At 40.9% G+C, this 19,685-nt stretch overlaps 1 protein-coding gene across 2 annotated transcripts in view; it reads right to left on the bottom strand.

Moving 5' to 3' along the window:
* Nucleotides 1–5,099: 5,099 nt before the first annotated feature.
* Nucleotides 5,100–19,685, bottom strand: part of LOC102908314 (uncharacterized) — a 50,146-nt gene continuing 35,560 nt past the window's right edge. Inside the window, exons 2-4 of one of the 2 annotated variants that reach the window (XM_042261971.2) lie at nucleotides 8,199–8,325; nucleotides 7,941–8,001; nucleotides 5,100–6,795 (exon numbers count right to left, since the gene is read on the bottom strand). In XM_042261971.2, coding sequence (XP_042117905.2) covers nucleotides 5,505–6,795; nucleotides 7,941–8,001; nucleotides 8,199–8,325 — 1,479 coding nt within the window. In that variant the 3' untranslated portion in view covers nucleotides 5,100–5,504. The remainder of the gene's footprint in view (nucleotides 6,796–7,940; nucleotides 8,002–8,198; nucleotides 8,326–19,685) is intronic. The other variant, XM_076552994.1, reaches the window with a different exon arrangement.

Genomic DNA, 19,685 nt, shown 5'->3' with positions numbered 1-19,685 from the left:
CGAGGCAACCATGAGTCCCCCTGGGAGGCTAGAGGGGATGGGGGACATTTTGTCTCTGGATAGACAGTTGCCTGATGTAGAGAATGGGGCCGTATCTGAGATCATGTTTCTGCTCCAACAGAGTAAGGCCGGTCTGGAGTGGGTGATGGTAGAGGATCTCAAAGTGTAGGAGGTGTTGGCGATAGTTTGACTTTATGGGGGAGGATGGAGCCGGCCTTGGAGGTGGTTCCAGGGACTGGGGTGCTGGCAGGGCCAGATGCTTGCTGTTGTGGAGGGTTGGGTCTTAATGGCACTGGGGGGAGGGGAGCTTGTGGGGCCGTGGAGGGGGGAGGGGAGGGCCTTTCCACCTTGGCGCCTGCAGGCTCCTTCATTCATGGTGAGAGAGTCACAGGGGCCGCCAGGGGGAGGGGGAGTCACAGCCTTCTGATTCTCATGATGTGAGGTAGGAGAACATTCAGCATTAACACCATTGCTGATCATCACAGAAAGACTAAATCCTGTTAATGGTGCCATAAAAGAGATACACTCTGTTCCCAGATGATTGCCTGAAGGCCTGGTTAGAGCTGTAAATATACCTGATCTGCCCAGAAGAGATAGGCCCTCTCCTGAGGAAACTTCTTCTGTTTCAAATGCTGTCCCTCCCGCAAGCAATCCAGGCTATTGTTCTCATTCACAGCAACCCCCACCAGCCCTTTAGCTCTGTTATCACTCTGCTCAGAGTTCCTGTTGGGGGGACAGTGGGAACTTTACAGCAAGCTGTGTTTGAGACCTTTCACACAGTATACAAGTCTCATAGTCAATCACATTCTGGGCTGAGCAGGGACACTGCTTGTCACAAATCCAGTCTGACAGCAGGAGTCATGTTTCCAAGGGCAGTGCTGAACTTTCATCCAAGGTGTCAGAAAGGCTTGTTGGACTTGCTGGCCTTGGTGTCACAAGTGGTCATAGCCATGTTGGGCTAGCTTGACACAGCCTGTGGCTGGCAGGTAGCACAGCAAACAGGGTAGCACCAGAGATGCCACTCAGGACACTTAGGTCCCTTCCACCTAGACTAACCTATTATTCCTCAGATCAATTCTTAGATCTCTAGAAAGAAAAGCTATGCTGAGAAAACTGCCTTGATGAGAGCCTGTTGTTGCCATCACCTTAGCAGTCCTTCTGGGGGTTGGAGCAGTGGAAACAGGCACAGAAATTGCCTCTCTGGTCCTGTTCAACCAACATTACTCTGAGCTTCACCTGTCCATAGATGAGGATATTGCCCAATTTGAACAGGGAATTTCTGCCCTCGAGTCATCTCTTTCCTCCCTAGCTGAGATAGTTTTACAGAACAGGAGAGGCCTGGATCTCCTCTTTTTTACAACAGGGTGGCCTTTGTGCTGTTCTCAAAGCGGAATGTTGCTTCTTTACAGACCACACCAGGGTAGTCAGAGATAGTTTAGTAAAGGCTAGAAAAGGACTAGAAAAAGAGAAAAAGAAAAGGAGAGCAAGAGCTTGGGTGGTTCTAGAATTAGTTTTTCAAACTCCCCTTGGCTAACGACCCTTCTTTCCTCCCTCCTAGGACCTGTTTGTAGGCCTGCTCCTGTCCTTGCCTTTGGGCACTTTCCTGGCTCACTTGGTTCATCCGAAGCCAAATAACAGACCTGCCGGCCAGGCAGATCCAGGTTCATTACCACTGTTTTGATATGCAGGACTCCAGGGTTGAAATTTCCCCTGATGAGAGATGCCCCACACAGACCCCTTCACTCGGGGGAGGCTGCACCTGTGTGTGGGAAAAAGGCTCACTCAAGGCATGATTGGAGTGCAGCTGGGACTGCACAGGCTGGGGACCATGGTACCCCAAAATCCCGAGGACCATGGTACCCCAAAATCCCGAGAGCCTGGATTATATGCCCTGTTGCATAGCGGTTGTGCAGTAGCAGCCTGAGTCTAGAGAAACATACCCTCTCGGACCTTTTCACAACTTTTAGAGGGACAGGGCCTCTGTAATCCTCCATGCAAAGCCTCTTTCAGAGCCCTCCTTTTAGACCATTTGAACCTGGTTTATGTTGGCTCTTAGATTTATTACTAAGAAGGGGGAAGATGTCAGGGCCAAGAACAGAATCTCTAGTTAGTGGAAAAATACAGACCCCCGAAAAGACAGGGAACTAGATCAGCTTACAGTCAGGTTGCCTAGCAACAGGACATTGAGTCAGAGCCCTTGACCCTCTCACCCTGTAAACATCTTATACAAGCATCCTGTTAGCTTGCCCCACCTTATGCAGATGACAGCTTCTTGCTCCCCCCACCCTGCAGGAACTATATAAACCTTTGTGGAAGGAAATAAAGTGGCACCTTGATCAGAATCTAGACTTGGTGTGTTTTCCTTTGTATCTCCTGTCCCTACATTCCCTCCTTAGGGTGGTCAAGAACCTGTTGTAGCCCTGCAGGTGGGGCAGTGCTCTGCTCTGTGTTCTCTCTCTGTTCCCTGCTCTGCTCTGCTCCCTCCCCTGCCAGGCCTGGCTCCCCTCTTATCCCCTCTTTCTTTCTAATAAAGCTCTTTTAAACTCTGGGAGTCGTGGCCATGGCCCGTGACTTTTTCACTGGTAACCAGCACCACCCACCAGCATCATTTTTCTATCAAACAATCCCCTTTAAATAAAAATAAATATATATAAACAATATCTTGAAAATTTGGGCACTGCTTCTCATACTACTTCCTGCTGATTGGGAGTGCTGGCCATCTTGTGGGGATCCTGAGAAAATTAAGAATTATAGTTAAATCTTGGCTGTGGTAGTCTGTGAGGTTATACTGACCTTCCAGGGAGTCTTGGTTGATCAAACCATATTAGCCTCGAAGCAATCCACAGGTTCTCATCTTCTGTGGAAACCAAAGCAGAAACTCTTTTCCAAAGCAACGTATCCTTAGACACAAATTTTGAAGTCAAGATACCTTTGAAATATATATATTGGTTTAACTTAGTAGCCTTTACAATTAAATGTTTCTCTCCAGTTAAAAATGCCAAAAGCAATATAATAATATGCAGTATTCAGATTCTTTGTGTAATATCTATGCTTACATGGCTTAACCTTTGTATTATTCTTATTGTCTCTTTAATACTTTTTAAAACTATTTCTTTATATAACTGTCTATATTCATTTTCTCTCTCTTCCAAGTCTACATATATTCTTATGCACATTGTAAACCATTTAAAGTTTTATTCCATCTGAATCTGCCTTTATTGTAAACCTATAATCATTTTCTGGCCAGGAGAGATTTTCAACTGTTAAGCTGTTTGGTTAGGACAAAAGCCACAGCCCTGACTACTGACTCCAGCCCTCTCAGCATCCCAACATGGCAGGGGTATGTTTACCACCAGCTCTGGGAGCCCTGCTCACTGCCAACTCAGTGGGTCTATGCCTCCATGAAGGAACATGTAGCACAGAAACGTTTTTGTCTGTACTAGTAAAAGCTAATTCACCATGCAGTGCACTGTGTGGCTTAAAGACAACTCTGTGTACCACAGCAGAAATCCACCATGCTGTAGGTCAAGCCTACATACTGTGAACCCATAATACTGTAGCTCAAGCCCATATACCTTGGTGTCTCTGTATCACAGCTTGCCTGAGGGACAAAACTAGGAAGGTGTTTTTAGCTGTTTTAGGATCCTTTTTTAAAAGCTTTCTCGGGTTTTGGATGGAAATTCTTGCTACCACATCTGGGTGCCAAATGTAGCTGTAAGTTCCTCTGGTCCTGCCTGGCCCTGGGTCAGGACGAATCTCTTCCACCAGCATCCCACAGCTGCTTGATGCCAAGTAAAAACACAGAGGCTTATATTACAAACTGTATGGCCTATGGCTTAAGCTTCTGGCTAGCTAACTCTTTCATCTTAAATTAACCCATTCCTATTAATCTATGTTTTGCCACATGGCCTGTGACCATGCTGGCACCAGTCTGCTGACATTGCTCCTTGGACAGCAGGCTGCCTTCTCTGCCTTTGCCTTTCCTCTTCCTGTCTCTCTCTCTTGGATTTCCTGCCTGGCTATAACCTGACTCACCATAGGCCAGAGAAGCTTCTTTATTAACCAATCATAGCAACACATAGTCACAGCATACAGAATGACATTCCACAGCAGTGGGATTTGGAGCCCAAGTGCCTGTGGAGTTTGCTGCAGAGAGGCTGCAACAGAAAATCCCAAACTTGCTTAGAGGCCTTGGGGGAGGGGAGGAAAACCTCGCCTGTGAGGCAGTGGCTCTGGTGGGAACCCCCATGTGTAGCTGTGGTGTGTACCAGTGGCTACAAAGCTATGGGCAAGTAGCTTTTTCATGAATTCATGCCCCAAAAGTTGGACACCAGATGAAGTGTGACCCTAATTCATTTTATTAATAACAACCAGGAGTCAAATATTGGGGTAATAACTTGAAAGGTCAGAGAAGCAAAGGAGCAGCGACTAGTGATTTCTTATTTATTCATATCCTCAGACAAAATGAGGGCTGAGATACTGTCTCCATCTACCTTATACTCCCATCTCTACCTCCTGATTGCTGGGATCAAAGGCATGGGCCTCCAATTGCTGGGATTAAAAGTGAGACACACCACAGACTGGCCTCTATGGTTAACTTGTGGCTAGCTCTGCCCTCTGATCTCCAAGACAGCTTTATTTGTCAGAACACAAAAAATATCATACAACAGTGCCCTGCTGGAGGAAATATGTAACTGGGGGTATGCTTTTTTTCTTTCTTTTTTTTTTGGTTTTTCAAGACAGGGTTTCTCTGTGTAGCTTTGCACCTTTCCTGGAACTCACTTGTTAGCCCAGGCTGGCCTCGAACTCACAGGGACCCGCCTGCCTCTGCCTCCCGAGTGCTGGGATTAAAGGCGTGCACCACCACCGCCCGGCGGGTATGCCTTCATAATTCACATCTGTACACTTTTTCCAATTCCCACTCTCTGGTTCATGCTGCAGGTTGAGGATGTGAGATCCTGCTATATATGCCATGTCTAATACCTGTTGCCATGCCATTTTCATGGTGATCCTGTATCCCTCTGGAACCAAGAGTCAAATCAAACTCTTTCATAAGCTGAAATAGACATGTTTTATCACACCAACAGAAAAGGCACAAATACACATCTGTAAAGTTTTATTCCTCAATTAGTTATTTCATGTCATTGAAGAGATGTATGAAACCTAAAAGGGTTACTTTATTATTTAAATTGTAGGGCTTCATCCATGAGTTTGCAGGTACAAACAAAATAAAGAGGCACTGTAGTGCTTAAACAGATTGTTAATATTGTCAGATGTTTTCTCTACAGAATACTCTTGTGTAATGAAAATGTGTTGGCTAAAGATATTACCAAATCCTCTATAGTCAGATTCCCTTTGTTATGAGTTTTTTCACGTTCTTAAAGACTGCTGTGGTGTGCATAGGCTTTAAAAGAATGATTGCATTTAACAGAATGCTTTAGAGTAAAACTTTTCTACTCTTATATAAAAACTACCATGAAGTATAAACCCCTACCACACTGACTTCATTTATAGGGTTTCTCTGCAGTTTGTTTTTTTCTCATCATTTCAAAAATTGCAGTGATGTCCAAAGGCTTTAACACATTGATTACATTAACAGGATTCCCTCCATTATAAGTTCTTTCATGTATTTGGAAATTACTGTTACATGCAAAGGCTTTCTGACATTGATTACATTCATAGGGTTTCTCTCCAGTATGTGTTTTTTTATGCCTTAGAAGATGACTATGATGTGCAAAGGCTTTACCACATTGATTACATTCATAGGGTTTCTCTCCTGTATGGGTTCTTTTATGAATTTGGAGATGACACTTTTGTGAAAAGGCTTTCCCACATTGATTACATTCATAGGGTTTCTCTCCAGTATGTGTTCTTTTATGCATTAGGTGATGATTGTAACGTCCAAAGGCTTTACCACACTGATTACATTCATAGGGTTTCTCTCCAGTATGTGATCTTTTATGTACTCGGAGACTACTGTCACATGCAAAGGCTTTCTCACACTGATTACATTCATAGGGTTTCTCTCCAGTATGTGTTCTTTTATGTGTTAGAAGATGACTGTGACATGCAAAGGCTTTCCCACACTGATTACATTCATAGGGTTTCTCTCCAGTATGGGTTCTTTTATGAGTTTGGAGATGACACTTTTGTGAAAAGGCTTTCCCACATTCATTACATTCATAGGGTTTCTCTCCAGTATGTGTGCTTTTATGTTTTTGGAGACTACCACTAAATGCAAAGGTTTTACCACATTGATTACATTCATAGGGTTTTTCTCCAGTATGGGTTCTTTTATGGGTTAGAAGATTACTCTGTCGTGAAAAGGCTTTACCACACTGATTACATTCGTAGGGTTTTTCTCCAGTATGGGTTCTTTTATGTATTTGGAGATACCAGTGTTGTGAAAAGGCTTTACCACATTGATTACATTCACAGGGTTTCTCTCCAGTATGTAATCTTTTATGGGTTAGAAGATTACTCTGTCGTGAAAAGGTTTTACCACAATGATTACATTCATATCCTTTCTCTCCAGTGTATGTTCTTTTATGCATTAGAAGATGACTATGATGTGTAAAGGTTTTACCACATTGATTACATTCATAGGGTTTCTCTCCAGTGTGTATTCTTTTATGTGTTTGGAGACTACTGTCCCATGAAAAGGCTTTACCACATGCGTAGGGTTTCTCTCCAGTATGGATTGTTTCATGCCTTTGAAGATTATTAAGATATGCATAGGCTTTAACACTTTGAATATATTCAAAAGGTTTCTCTCCAGTATGACTTCTTTCATGCCTGCAATGATAATTGACACATGTAAAAGCTCTACCATATTCATTACATTTTTTGAATATATCTTTATGAATTAATTTTACAATTTGGTCTAATTGTAAAGAGAAATCACATCTTAATGTTTTATCATTTTGTTTCCATTCATTAAGGGTTGTTTTGGATCTTTGAATATAGACGTGATAGTAAGATCTTTTATTACATGGTTCACATTTATAGCATGCTTTTCCTATATGAGATTTTTCACATATTTGAAGAGAACTGGAAAAACTCAGAGCTTTACCACACATACTGCATTCACAAATTTTCCTATAGTGTGAATCATACTACATTTGCAAACTGAACCAGGATAAACAGAATTATTTACACATTCCTAGTATTCATAGGGCTTTTCTGTAATGTGAGTTTGTTGATGTGTTTCTAATGAAGCTGGAAAAGCAATTACTTATAAACCTGAATCACATTTAACAAGTATATTCAAAGTGGGGACTACTACATATCTTCTAATTATTCTGAGAGGGAGAGGTATATGTGGCTTCTTTCAATATCCCTGTGTTCCTATGGCTTGTATTCAGAGTGACATATGATATACTTTTAAAGGGAGAATAACAAATAAAAGGTTTCCACCTTGCATTCACACAGTTTGACTTCCTGGTCCTCAAGACATATGGTATAGGGATTAAGGTTTATCCACAACAACCACCCCATTGGCTCTTAACTCTATCCCTCCTCTCACTAAATTTAGCAAAATCACAAAAAGTATATGAGTAACACAAGCTTTACTCTGGACTATTTCCTTATTAGAAGGTTTTGGACATATACTATCACCTATTCAATGTGCATACATTTTGTATATGAGTGGTATGAAACTAAAAGGATTGGCAGGCAGTTCTACAGCACAGTTCTCATGAGGTTATGAATCAAATGGTAATATCTATTAAGGCATTGTTTCCTTGTCTTCTTTCTTAAAGTAAATCATTGCAAATATAATTCACCTACTTCACATTGAGGTATATAGTTTTGTGAGAATTTAATAATCATCAATGCACTTTAAGCTGTGTATATTTACATGGTTGCTTTCTTTCAAACTTCCAGACACATTAAATTTTTTTTCAGAGGCATATTTGTATTAGCTTGCACATGAAAATTACCTTCCATGTCTTCTAGAACTTTTACAATGTTCTTCAATATTATGATCTTCCCATTTGTACCCTAAAATATAGTAACAGAAAATGTATATTATTGAAAATTGTGCAAAATTGAAGTTATTATCTTCAGTGAACCTTAGAACCATGCCTGATTTACTCACATCATCCTTCCTCAGTTTCAATTGTAATTACAGAAGAGCATTAATAACCAAGAAACAATCACTCCCTTATTTTAAAATGTGAAGGGAAATTTATTCTTACCTATAGCAGTGAGGTTCCTGTAGGTCTCCAGCATCACATCTTTGTAGAGATTCTTCTGGGAAGGATCCAGCAAAGCCCACTCTTCACGATTGAAGTCAACATGCACATCATCATAAGTCACTGCATTCTATAACATCCCATACATGTGTATAAAAGAAAGTGATACTGATAACATTGTAAATGTATACTTCTTTGAAAATATAGTCAGATAATTCTCATGGTTCCCATTACACAGAAGTTCCAATGTAATCATTAAGTTACTTTAGAAGGAAACTGAGTTGGAGGGTCACCTCTGTCATTTCTGCACCCTTGGAATGTGATATTGCCTTGTGAGAGAAATGCCTATTAACAGACAGACAAGCAAACAGATCAATAGTACTGAGTATACATCAAAGAAATTCTATGAACAATCACTAACCACAAAAAAAAAAAAAAAAAAAAAGAAAAAGAAAAAGATGGGCAAGCTGGGTGTATTGGTTAATGCCTTTAATCCTAGGACTCAGAAAGCAGAGGCAGGTATGTCTACCTCTGAGTTACATAAATGTAACCCTCATTTATGCAATCAATTCCACACAGCCAGAAGTACGTATTAAGAATCTGTCTCCCCTGAAAAAAAATCAAACAAACAAAAAACAATAGAAAGAACTCAAAGGGGTTTTGTTTGCTTGTTTGTTTGTTGTTTTTACTGAAGTTCCTACAAAGAGTTATGCATTCACTCCAGTTCTATATTCATCTTCTAGAAACCTAAAGTGCCTGTCTAAACTGTGACATTAATAAGATCTTCCTAAAAGGTACTGCATATTTAAACAGGTAAAAATGAACAGCTGAAAACATGAGCAATGTAAATGCTGATCATAAATAATCAACATAGGGCAGGAAGAGATGGCTCAGCAGTAAAGAGCTCTTGCTGGTTTTGTATATAGGTGGTCTCAATTGCCAATACTTACATAGGGGATCACAACTATCCATTATTCCAAGCTCAGGGGTTCTGAGACCATCTTTTGACTACTGTGAGAATCAGGCACCCATGGGGTACATATCCATGTACACAGACAAAAGACTCATATTCATTTTTAAAAATTCAAAAAAATTACAATAGACAGGAAGAATGTCACACACCTGAAATCCAATGACTCAGAAGGCTCAGGCAGTATTAGTGTCATGAATACATACCATCCTAGGAAAGTTAATGATACCTCTGCAAAATTTCAAAACTCACAATGTTGGTGAAGCTCAGTACAACAGCACATACTTCTTCACATGTACAAAAACCTACATTTTAGGCCCATTACCCAATAATATAAAAACAAAACAAAACCCTGGAATGTTTGGCTCACCTTTAATCTCAGCACTTGGTAGCTAAAGTCAGGAGTCTGAGTTTGAGGCCACCCTGGTCTGCAGAGCTACTTTCAAGAGAGCTAAGACTACACAGACAAACCATGTTTTCAAACACAACAACAACAACAAAAAAAAAAAAAACAGCAGGCTAGCAAAATGGTTTAGCATTGAATAACAATCGCTTCTACTGTATCTTATGCAATTTAGGAATAGAGTCTATAATGGTGGTGAAGTCATGACACCACAAGAAGAAAACTAGCTGATCAGTTTCAACCACAACACAGTAAACAAAAAGAACGGGAAATGGGTTGAGGCTATAGACACCGATCTCCCATCCCCAATGAGGAATTTCATCCAGAAAGGTTCCTCCTACTAAAGGTTGCACAATCACCCCAAAGAGACCCACCAAAGAGATACATGTTCAAATACATCAATTATTTGGGAGGTTTTTCATTCAATCAAATAAATCCTGACCCAAATCACTACAGGCTCATGGCCATTTATGAAGAAAATGCCTTCAGTCACTTTAATGATCCTCAGAGTCTACAACAGCCCCTATGTTGTTCAAGTGTCCAAAGTCTCATCTGACACTAAAGAAATGCTCTTGACTGCGACATCTTGTAAAATTAGAAAACAAGTCAAATCTTTAGAATATACAATGGTACAAAATACCCATTCCTATTCCAAAAGAGAGGAATAGGTACATAATAAGGGATGATTGGGCTAAGGCAAAATTAAAATCCAGCAGGGCAACAATCAAGTCCTGTAGCTCTGTCTCAGACACATGGGGATTCAGTTTTAAAAGGCTTAGATGGCCCTATCTCTGCAACTTCTCACACATCTCTCTCTTTGGTTACTTCCACTCTATATATGCAGCTCTCCCTGGTAGATGTCTCATAGCTTGGCTATTTCAACATTTTATGGTCTCAAAATACAGTCCAGGCTTTATCTTAATAGCACCATGCAATGAACTTGCACAATCTCCTCTTTGGGGCTCTGACTCTGCCAAACACAGATGCCTACAACAGTGCTGAACTGAAAACACAGACTAAGAATCCATGACCTGAAATTCTGCATCTTTTTTTTTTGTTTCCAGAACTAGTACAACACTGATGATTCCTTCAAATTTGGCTTCTAAGTTGTGATGGATCCTGCCATGCTTGGTCCCAAGTTGCAGCAGGTTTTGTATGAAGTTACTTCCTGCGACTAGGAAACACTTTGCATAATCCTTTCATTAATTGGGGGCATAGAAGGATGGATTCTTACCCTTAAGGCACCTTGCTAGGCTTCCAAAATAGAGCTAGGTCTTTAATGGTGATAATCTCCCTGAAAATTCCTGCCTGTTTCAGCACTTGGCTGCCATCTGAAACTACCCAGTGCTGCTTTCCCCTACAACTCACAGATTTTCATTTATTTCTGTCCCACTTGTTGCTTTTTTTCACTATAGGTCTCAATGAGTCATCGGTAATAGTCATCTAAGAGATTTCAATATTTCATATAAGAAATTAGCCCATTATTTTTTTTCTTCTTGTTTTTCAAGACAGGGTTTTTCTGTGTAACAGCTCTGGCTGTCCTGGAACTCACTTTGTAGACCAGGCTGGCCTCAAACTCACAAAGATCCACCTGCCTCTGCCTCCTGAATGCTGGGATTAAAGTCAGCACCACTACACCCAGCTCAGCCCATTATTTTTTAATTCTGCCTTACACAATTTTTCAGGCCATGGGCATAAGAGAAGTTTGGGACCAAAATATCACACAAATGACCTCTAGCTTAACTTATCATGGAGTCTATTTCCCACTGAAATTCTATGACGTGGACCTCCACTGTCTGTCATTACTCTCAACACTCCCATCTTCCAGGTCCTACAAGAACAGCTGATTAAGCTCTATGTGCAGCTTTCTATGGCTTTTACTATCCAATGTCCTGATATCCTCCACATTCCTCTAAAACATAACATTCCCAGGTTCTGCCCAGGAACAAAATCATTTTTTGTGTACTATTTTTGTTTCAACTTGCTTCTCTGGTGCTAGGATTAAATTCTCTAACCAAAAGCATCACAGGTAATGAATGGGTTCATTTGGCTGATTTTGTCAGATCACAATCTATCATTGTGGGAGCTTAGGATAGAAACTCAAGCTAGCAACTGAAGGCAAAAAGCATGGGGAAACTTTGTTTCCTAGATTTCTCTCTTACTTGGCCATTGTATCATGCTGTGGTAGCTCTCTTATCCAGCCCAGGCCTACTTTCTTAGGGATATTGCCACCCTCAGTGACCAATCATCAGTCAATGCAACCTCTCAATGACATAGCAACCAGCCATTCTGATGGGGGTACATCCTCAATTGATGTTCCATCAGATGATGGCAGGCTATGACATGTTGACAGCTGGAGCTAACTAGGACACAGAGACAATAATATACAAGAATGTTTTAAAAGACAAAACCCAATGTACTAGCCACAGAAATAACTTAAAAAGCAAAACTGCAAATACTTATGATAGTAACAACTGGAAAACAAATATATGCCAAGAAATGAGGAGAGGTAAGCCTCTAAGATCAAGAAGAGAACATTAAATCTATTTCTTGAAAGAAAGTCCCCAAACCAACAAAAACTCAAGGAACTGATAACATAGTAATTTTTCAGAATACAAAAATAGCTAAAGGCCCATCATTTCCCAGAGAAACATCAATATAGTTAGATTACAACTAATAAAATCACACAACATAGATGGCACCACTGACAAAAGGAGCCACAAAGACAGACCTACAAATTTAACATGATCCCTTAAACTAGAACTACAAGATTCTAGCCAAATTTAAAAAAAAAATCACTGACCACAACTCACCCTGTGCACTCCAGTTCTCCCCTTTGCAATAACAGAAAATGGGTTGGGTGAGGAGGGATGTTCTACCAAAATTGGATAGACTTGCTTGAAGCTTTCTGATGTTTCTACATTGTAGAAAATATCCCATTCTTTTTTGATAAAGAAAAGGATGTCTGTTAGGATAACTTAGAAACCATTTTGTTTCCTATGATTGAAGATTGGATGTAACTCTGCATCAGAGTGAGGAAATGAAAATGTTTTCAAACCAAACACAAGGTAACAGATTTTTAAATGAACATTGTATGATTTGTATTATGCACCTAAAGCAACCTGTTTTACTCTAATTGCTTTTAAAGTCACATGCACTTTTGAAAACAAGTTTATCCCTATTTTATGTGTATGTTTTTTATGTGTGTGAGAAAATGTTTTCCATGTGTGACATACCCAAGAAGAGGGTGTCAGATCCCCTGGATCTGAAGTAGCAGGTGTTTATGAACCTCCTCACTTGGGTGTTGGTATATGAACTCAGGTCAACCTGAAGAATACTAGCTGAGTGACATGCCCAGCCCACATTGTACTTTTATCCAAAAAAAAAAAAAACAAAAACTATTAAGTCTTTTACAGATTAACAACAACAAAAATCTAAATAAGTAAGTAAATAAATGATCCCTGGGAATCTGATGAATCAGTATTAAGATGTTGGGTAGGTGACCAGGTAGGTTGCCCATGGACCTTCCCCATTCTCTGCAACCTGTGAGAGCCCACAAAGGTTTCCTAGTGAGATCTGGGTTTGCTTTACACAGCAGGGCTGCATTAGGGGATGGCTTGACCACATGCATGGTTACCAGGTGTTTGGGGTGGTCTGCACTTGGCCATGCTGGGGGGAGGTCTTTTGCTCCACCCCTTGGCATTCCTTTAAAAGCCCTTTAGAAGGGACAGAAAGGGCTGGCGGATTTTGACCCAGGCCCTCCCGAGACTATCCTGTTTCTGTCTTTCCTCTTGTTGTCTAGGTATCTCTTTCTATATAAGTATTTCTCACTTCTCCCTGCTCAAGAGTACCCTGGTCATAAAAATAGCGGCGGACACCCACAGTTACTCAAGACCCAATATTCAAGGTTGCCCCTAGGGCTGTAACAGAACACCAGCTGCAGCTTCCTCTCCCTGTTCAAGTCTCCTGTGGATTCTACAGACCATCCCCACCTGCCTTCCCTTCTTGCCTCATCTCTGTATCCCAGCCCCCAACTCAGGCAAACAACCCCTGCTCTTACCACAACTTACCACATCTGCAAGAAGACCAGGTAGGCTCTCCACAGATCTACTACATTATCTATTACCCCAAACCCAATTTGTACAGTTGCCTCTAGAACTGGAATAGAGTACCAGAGGCAGCTTACCTGGATCCCTAAGATAATCTTGCTTGGCCTCCCATTCCCCTAGCCTCCAACACCAACAAGCATTCTCCCTTGAACAATCAGCTAAGAAGGCTAGCAAAAAAGGCAACATTCAGCAAACACACACTCTGAAACTCCAGACAGCAAACAGAAACCCAGGAACAAAACTCCCATCTAACAAAAATGAAGCCAGAAATCAGCACCTAGACCTATAATTGCCCAAACCCAGATGCCTACACACCAGCATAGAAACATAATCTATAACAGCCAGGGAAATATGTCACAACCAAAGCCCAGCTATACTATCACAGCAGTTACTGACTAAATCAAAACAGCTGAAATGCAAAAAAAAAAAAGACCTTAAAACCAACTATATGAAGAGAGAATATCATTAATAAGACATTATATGACTTGGTACCATGTAAAATGTTACTTGCTGAGTGCTGTAAACTGACAGAGTTACAGACAATGGCCTGTGTCTCAAACCTCTCAGTTGACTTAACTGTGTCAAAGAGGATTGCACATTATCATAGGAGAGTTTGCTAATTGGAAACTGAGTACTCAGTAGTTGAAGCTACCCTCCCTAAATTGTACACCCACCAGTTCTGTCTGTCTTCATGCATATGGAAGGAATTAATACATGCTGGGAAATTACACAGAAAATCACTCACTGTGCCCCATCAGATACTTCTTTATGTTGGAGACCCATACAGCTCACTGCCTTAACCTTCAGTCTGTGATCTAGCTATTGTCTACTCTATTTCCCCATGCAGTGCAGACAGTACACTTCCTCCTCCTCTAGTCTATAGGGAGAAGCCATGTTCCACACACAAATCCTTTTCCTGTTCTATAATGGACAGTCCACTAAGTGACTCAAACTGGTAATTTTATAACTCTGTGGTGCTGCAGACTTGTAACCCAAGAATTTAGGGTGGTTAGTCAGAAGGATAGTAAGGGCAATGCCCCGCAAGGCTACAGACAAGGTTGAATCTCACCTCAATCAACATCAGAGACTTTGACTAAAAACTACTTTTCAAAAAGGTTGGGGATGTTCTAGAATTAATATATCTTTATGGCACACAGAACTTAATGTTGGTTGTTACCCTGTAATTGTCCCTTGAGCAGCATGTTAGAGGCCTATTCTTTGATGGGGGAGGGAGGCTTTTGGCTGGTTGTAAATCAAGGTTTTTTCTTTTATTATGGGAATGTAGCTTAATGGCTGATTAATCCCAGTGGACAAATATTAATACCCTAGCGTCCTAATCTCTAAAAGGCCTGGTTAGCCTAATAGTTTATCTTTGGTGTATTTGGGAGGCAGCCCTCTCTTTCCTAAATTATACTTTATGTGACTTAATGTTTCCTACAGATTGGAAAATCCTTATTCATCAATTTTATTACCATCAGTTCTACTCCTCTATATCAGTTTAGCAATGGAGTGCTACTCTACATAGGAGAAACTGTTTACAAGCTGAACAAAATTAACTCCAGACAGAGCCTAAATCTAAATGTTAAATGTTAAAAGTGCAGAACTTCTGGAAGATACTAAAGAAACCAGGACTCTCTAAGTTTGGCAAGTCTGCCTTCCATAGCTAAAATGTAAGCACTACAGGTGCCTCAGTTTCATAGCGAGCTCAAGAACAAGGATATTTCTAAGCACAGTCCCGTTCAATGCTCTGCACAGATGCAACCCCAGGAATGAAGTTATTCAGAGGGTGCCACCCTAGCCCAGGGAGTTGCAAGGATGACGCAGGGCCATGCAGAACCACACAGGACTCTGCCTCTGGCTGCTGACTCCCACCCAGTCCCAAAGACAACTAACCAAACCAGCTCTAGTGGCTCAGCCAGCTGCTCCTCCCTGTCTGGGACAGTAGCCCCTTGCTCACCAGTGTGTCTGCTGAGCACCTGCACTCTCCCCACAAACATTATAAACAAAGTACACAGTGGCCTTGGGACTGATAACCATGTCCCCATGTATGGAAAGAATCAGGTGTCTAGGAACAGAAGCAACCCCTTCCCAAAAGCCCTGACCCCAGACCATTACAAGCTCTCCTTTTAAAGAGGGAGCTCTGTCTTTTTCTCTATATGCCAGGGCCTTAGAGAAAGCTCTGTAGACCCTAGGCAGGTTGCCAAGCTTGGAGAGCTGTGGTGATATATTGTGTACCCTAATAAACTTGCCTGGGAATCAAAGGACAAAGCCAGCCACCAGATTAGACATAGAGGTCAGACAGTGGTAGCACACACTTTTAACCCTAGCATTTGAGAGGCAGAGGTCCATCCAGATCTCTTTGAGTTCAAGTCCACACTGGGAACAGAGCCAGGCATGGTGGCAAATGCCTTTAATCCCAGCACTAGGAAGGAAGGAAGATGGCAGGGCACAGAAAGGTTCATAAGACATGAGTCAATAGGAAGTCTCTCTCTCTTGAGGTTGAGGATTCGGTAGAGGTAAGAACGTAGATGGTTTGTCTGTTTCTCTGATCTTTCAGCTTGCACTGCAATATCTGGCTCCAGGTTTTTGGGGTTTTTTTTGTTTATTTTTTATTTTTATTAATAAGATCTTTTAAGATTTGTGTTACAGAGAGGCCTAGTTTCTCTAGTATCTTCTAGAAGTTCTGCACTTCGAATTTAACATTTAGGTGTAAGATTCATTTGGGGTTAATTTTGTGGAGGTTCTAAATGGCATCTCTTGTGTTGGGTAGCATTCCACTACTAAGTAATCCCAAGAGGCACCCTCTAACCCAAGGATGCTCCTGCCAGAGCAACAAGTAGACTAAGGGTGAATGCACACCTCTCCTGTTCATCCAGAACCAATCTTCCCAGTCTAATCCCCAGCTCTGTAGCAGGAAATATTTTGTGGTCTCCCTTTCCTCTCTGACCCTATCCCCAAAGTATTACAAAGATCTTCTCCAGCCTTCCTTCCCCCCAACTCATCCCATCATCCCAGCCTCCAACTCTAGCAGGCATTCACTGGGAATGTACAAGCTGAGAAGGCCAGGGAAACAGGAAAGCCAACTGAAGACTCACTTTTCCCCTCTAAATCTAATCCCCAAGTCTTATCCCTAGCACTATAACAGAACACCAGCTACAGCCACCCCTCATACCCAGTTATCCCATCTCCTCTTTCTGCCATTTCCTGTGGATCTCAGAGACCATCCCTGCCTAAATTCCCTCCCACCACTCATTGATTTATTGCAGTCCCCAACTTATGCAGGCACCACTTGCAGATATTCTTCCTAGATCCAACACCCCATCTCATCCCCCCACTCTGTAGCATAACACCTGTGGCAGACAGAAGAAATTAACAGTGAAGTTGTTTCAAGTTTGGATCATAAGGTTACAGAAAGAAAGCCTGTTTTCACACAGTCACCCTTAATTTATACTGTAACCGTACAGCAGTTGCCTAATCAAATGACTACACAAAAAATTTGGGCTCCAATTGAAATGTTGGATTTATGAAGGTTTAAGGAGGCAATAGTATCTTATGGCATGCATTCCCCATATGTAAAGAAAATGTTAAACTCTTGGTCAACATATAATAGGATTGTACCACAAGACTGGTGGGAGCTGGCACAAGCTGTTCTGGAACCCAGCCAGAGGTTACAGCGGCTAACAAGGTTCAAGGATGAAGCTAAAAACATAGAAAAACAATGGAGGGATAAAGAAATACAAGTTTGCCAGGATCAGCTTATTGGAGAAGGCCAATATGCTTCAGTACAAACACAATGTTTATATGATGTCCAAACCCTATTTTTATGTCAAACGGCAGTCTTGAATGCATGGGACAGAGTTGAGGAACCAGGAAAAAAAAAAACTGAGTCATTTAAAAAGGTTATGCAAGGCCCAAAAGAATCTTTCACAGATTTTTTACAAAGACTGGCTTGAGCAGTAAAGAGAATGGTCTCAGATTCAGAAGCTAGAAAGACAATAATTGAATCTTTGGCCTTTGAGAATGTAAATGCAGCATGCAAAAGAATAATCAGGCCGTTAAAGGCAAGATCTGCACCCTTGGAAGATTGGATTAGAGACACGGTTAATATAGAGGCTCATGAGCATGATGATATGTGGGTAGGAGAAGCAATTTCAAAAGGTTTGAGGAATGTTAGATGTTTTGGATGTGGAAAGCAAGGACATTTGAAAAGGGATTGTAAACAGGTCATTCCTAGAAACAATGTTTCTTCAAGGAACAATGGCAACAGAATGCCCCTTCCTTCTGGAGTATGCAGAAGGTGTGGTAAGGGAAAACACTGGAACAACAAATGTAGATCAACAAAGGACAGACAGGGTAATCCTTTGCCTCAGTCTTCGGGAAACTCCCAGAGGGGCCTCATGCAGGCCCCCAGTGCAAATCCAGTTCAAACCTTTCCTGCAACCATAGAGGAAACCCATGCTCAGAGCAAATAAATAACCAAATGCCTATTGGAATAAATCATGCTGGTCAGGATGATGAAACAGAGAGAATAGAAAATTCAGGAGAAAACATAAAGAAAATATTTTGGCAAACTTCTATTAATGAACAAAGACCAAAATTAACGATAGAAATAAATGGTGTTTTGTTGTCTGGTCTGGTGGACACAGGTGTGGATGTTATCATAATTGCACCAGAATTTTGGCATCCAACTTGGCCTTTTCAGGAGGTAAACGTTCAATTGTTAGGAATAGGGGCATTATCTCAGGTGAAACAGAGTGCAAGATGGCTTGAATGTATAGGTCCAGAAGGACAGAGAGGAAAATTAAAACCATATGTGGCTAACATAGCTATGAACCTGTGGGGTTGAGACTTGTTGCAACAATGGAATACTCAGATTAACATCCCTCCAATCTCAGAAACAAATCATACACTATCACATGATTCTGAGAAAAATATTAGAAGGCATTATTTTGAGTGGTCACCAGCCATCCATATTATACAAGAACAGGGCACAATAACTGATGATCTTCCAAAGACACCAACAGTTCTACCTTTAAAATGGTTAACAGACAAGCCTGTATGGGTCCAGCAATGGCCTTTAACAACAGAGAAACTCCAGGCTTTAGAAGAGCTGGTAGAAGAACAGTTAAATGCTCAGCACATTGAAGAATCAACCAGCCCTTGGAATTCTCGTGTATTTGTTATTAAAAAGAAATCTGGTAAATGGAGAATGATAACAGACCTTAGAGCAATTAACAAAGAAATTCAGCCAATGGGCTCTCTACAATCTGGGATGCCTTTGCCTACTCTGTTACCAAAAGGATGGCCTCTCATAGTTATTGATTTAAAAGACTGTTTCTTTTTTTTTACCCTTACAAGAAAAAGACAGAGAAAGATTTGCTTTTACAGTGCCTACTTATAATAATTCTCAACCGTTTAAAAGATTTCAATGGAGGGTTGAATAGCCCTATTCTGTGCCAATATTTTGAACAACAGCCATTAGAAGTGATACGTAAAAATTTCCTAGATCTATAATTTATCATTATATGGATGATATTTTACTAGCTGACTCAAATGCAGATACTTTAGAAAAAATGTTTGAAGAAGTAAAGAAAATTTTGCCTTGCTGGGGATTACAAATTGCTCCTGAAAAGATACAAAGAGGAGATTCTATTAATTATTTAGGATATAAAATAGAGCTACAAAAAATTAGACCCCAAGAGGTGCAAATTAGGAGAGATAGACTACAGACTCTTAATGACTTTCAAAGATTATTTGGAGATATTTCTCATCTACAAACTATTGTTGGGGTAAAAAATGAACTGAATAATTTGTTCAAAACCTTAGAAGGTGACAAGGACTTAAATAGTCCAAGAGAATTATCACCTGAAGCTGAGAAAGAATTGGCCTTAGTAGAAAAGAAAGTACATGAAGGGCACGTGCATTGTATTGATCCAAAGCTGGATTGCATTTTGGTTATTTTACCTTCTAGGCATTCTCCGACTGGAATATTAATGCAGAGGGAAGAT

This window comes from Peromyscus maniculatus, chromosome 16 (assembly GCF_049852395.1).
Source record: "Peromyscus maniculatus bairdii isolate BWxNUB_F1_BW_parent chromosome 16, HU_Pman_BW_mat_3.1, whole genome shotgun sequence".
NCBI classification, from domain to species: Eukaryota; Metazoa; Chordata; class Mammalia; order Rodentia; family Cricetidae; genus Peromyscus; species Peromyscus maniculatus.
This window is presented reverse-complemented; position numbering and strand designations above follow the sequence as displayed.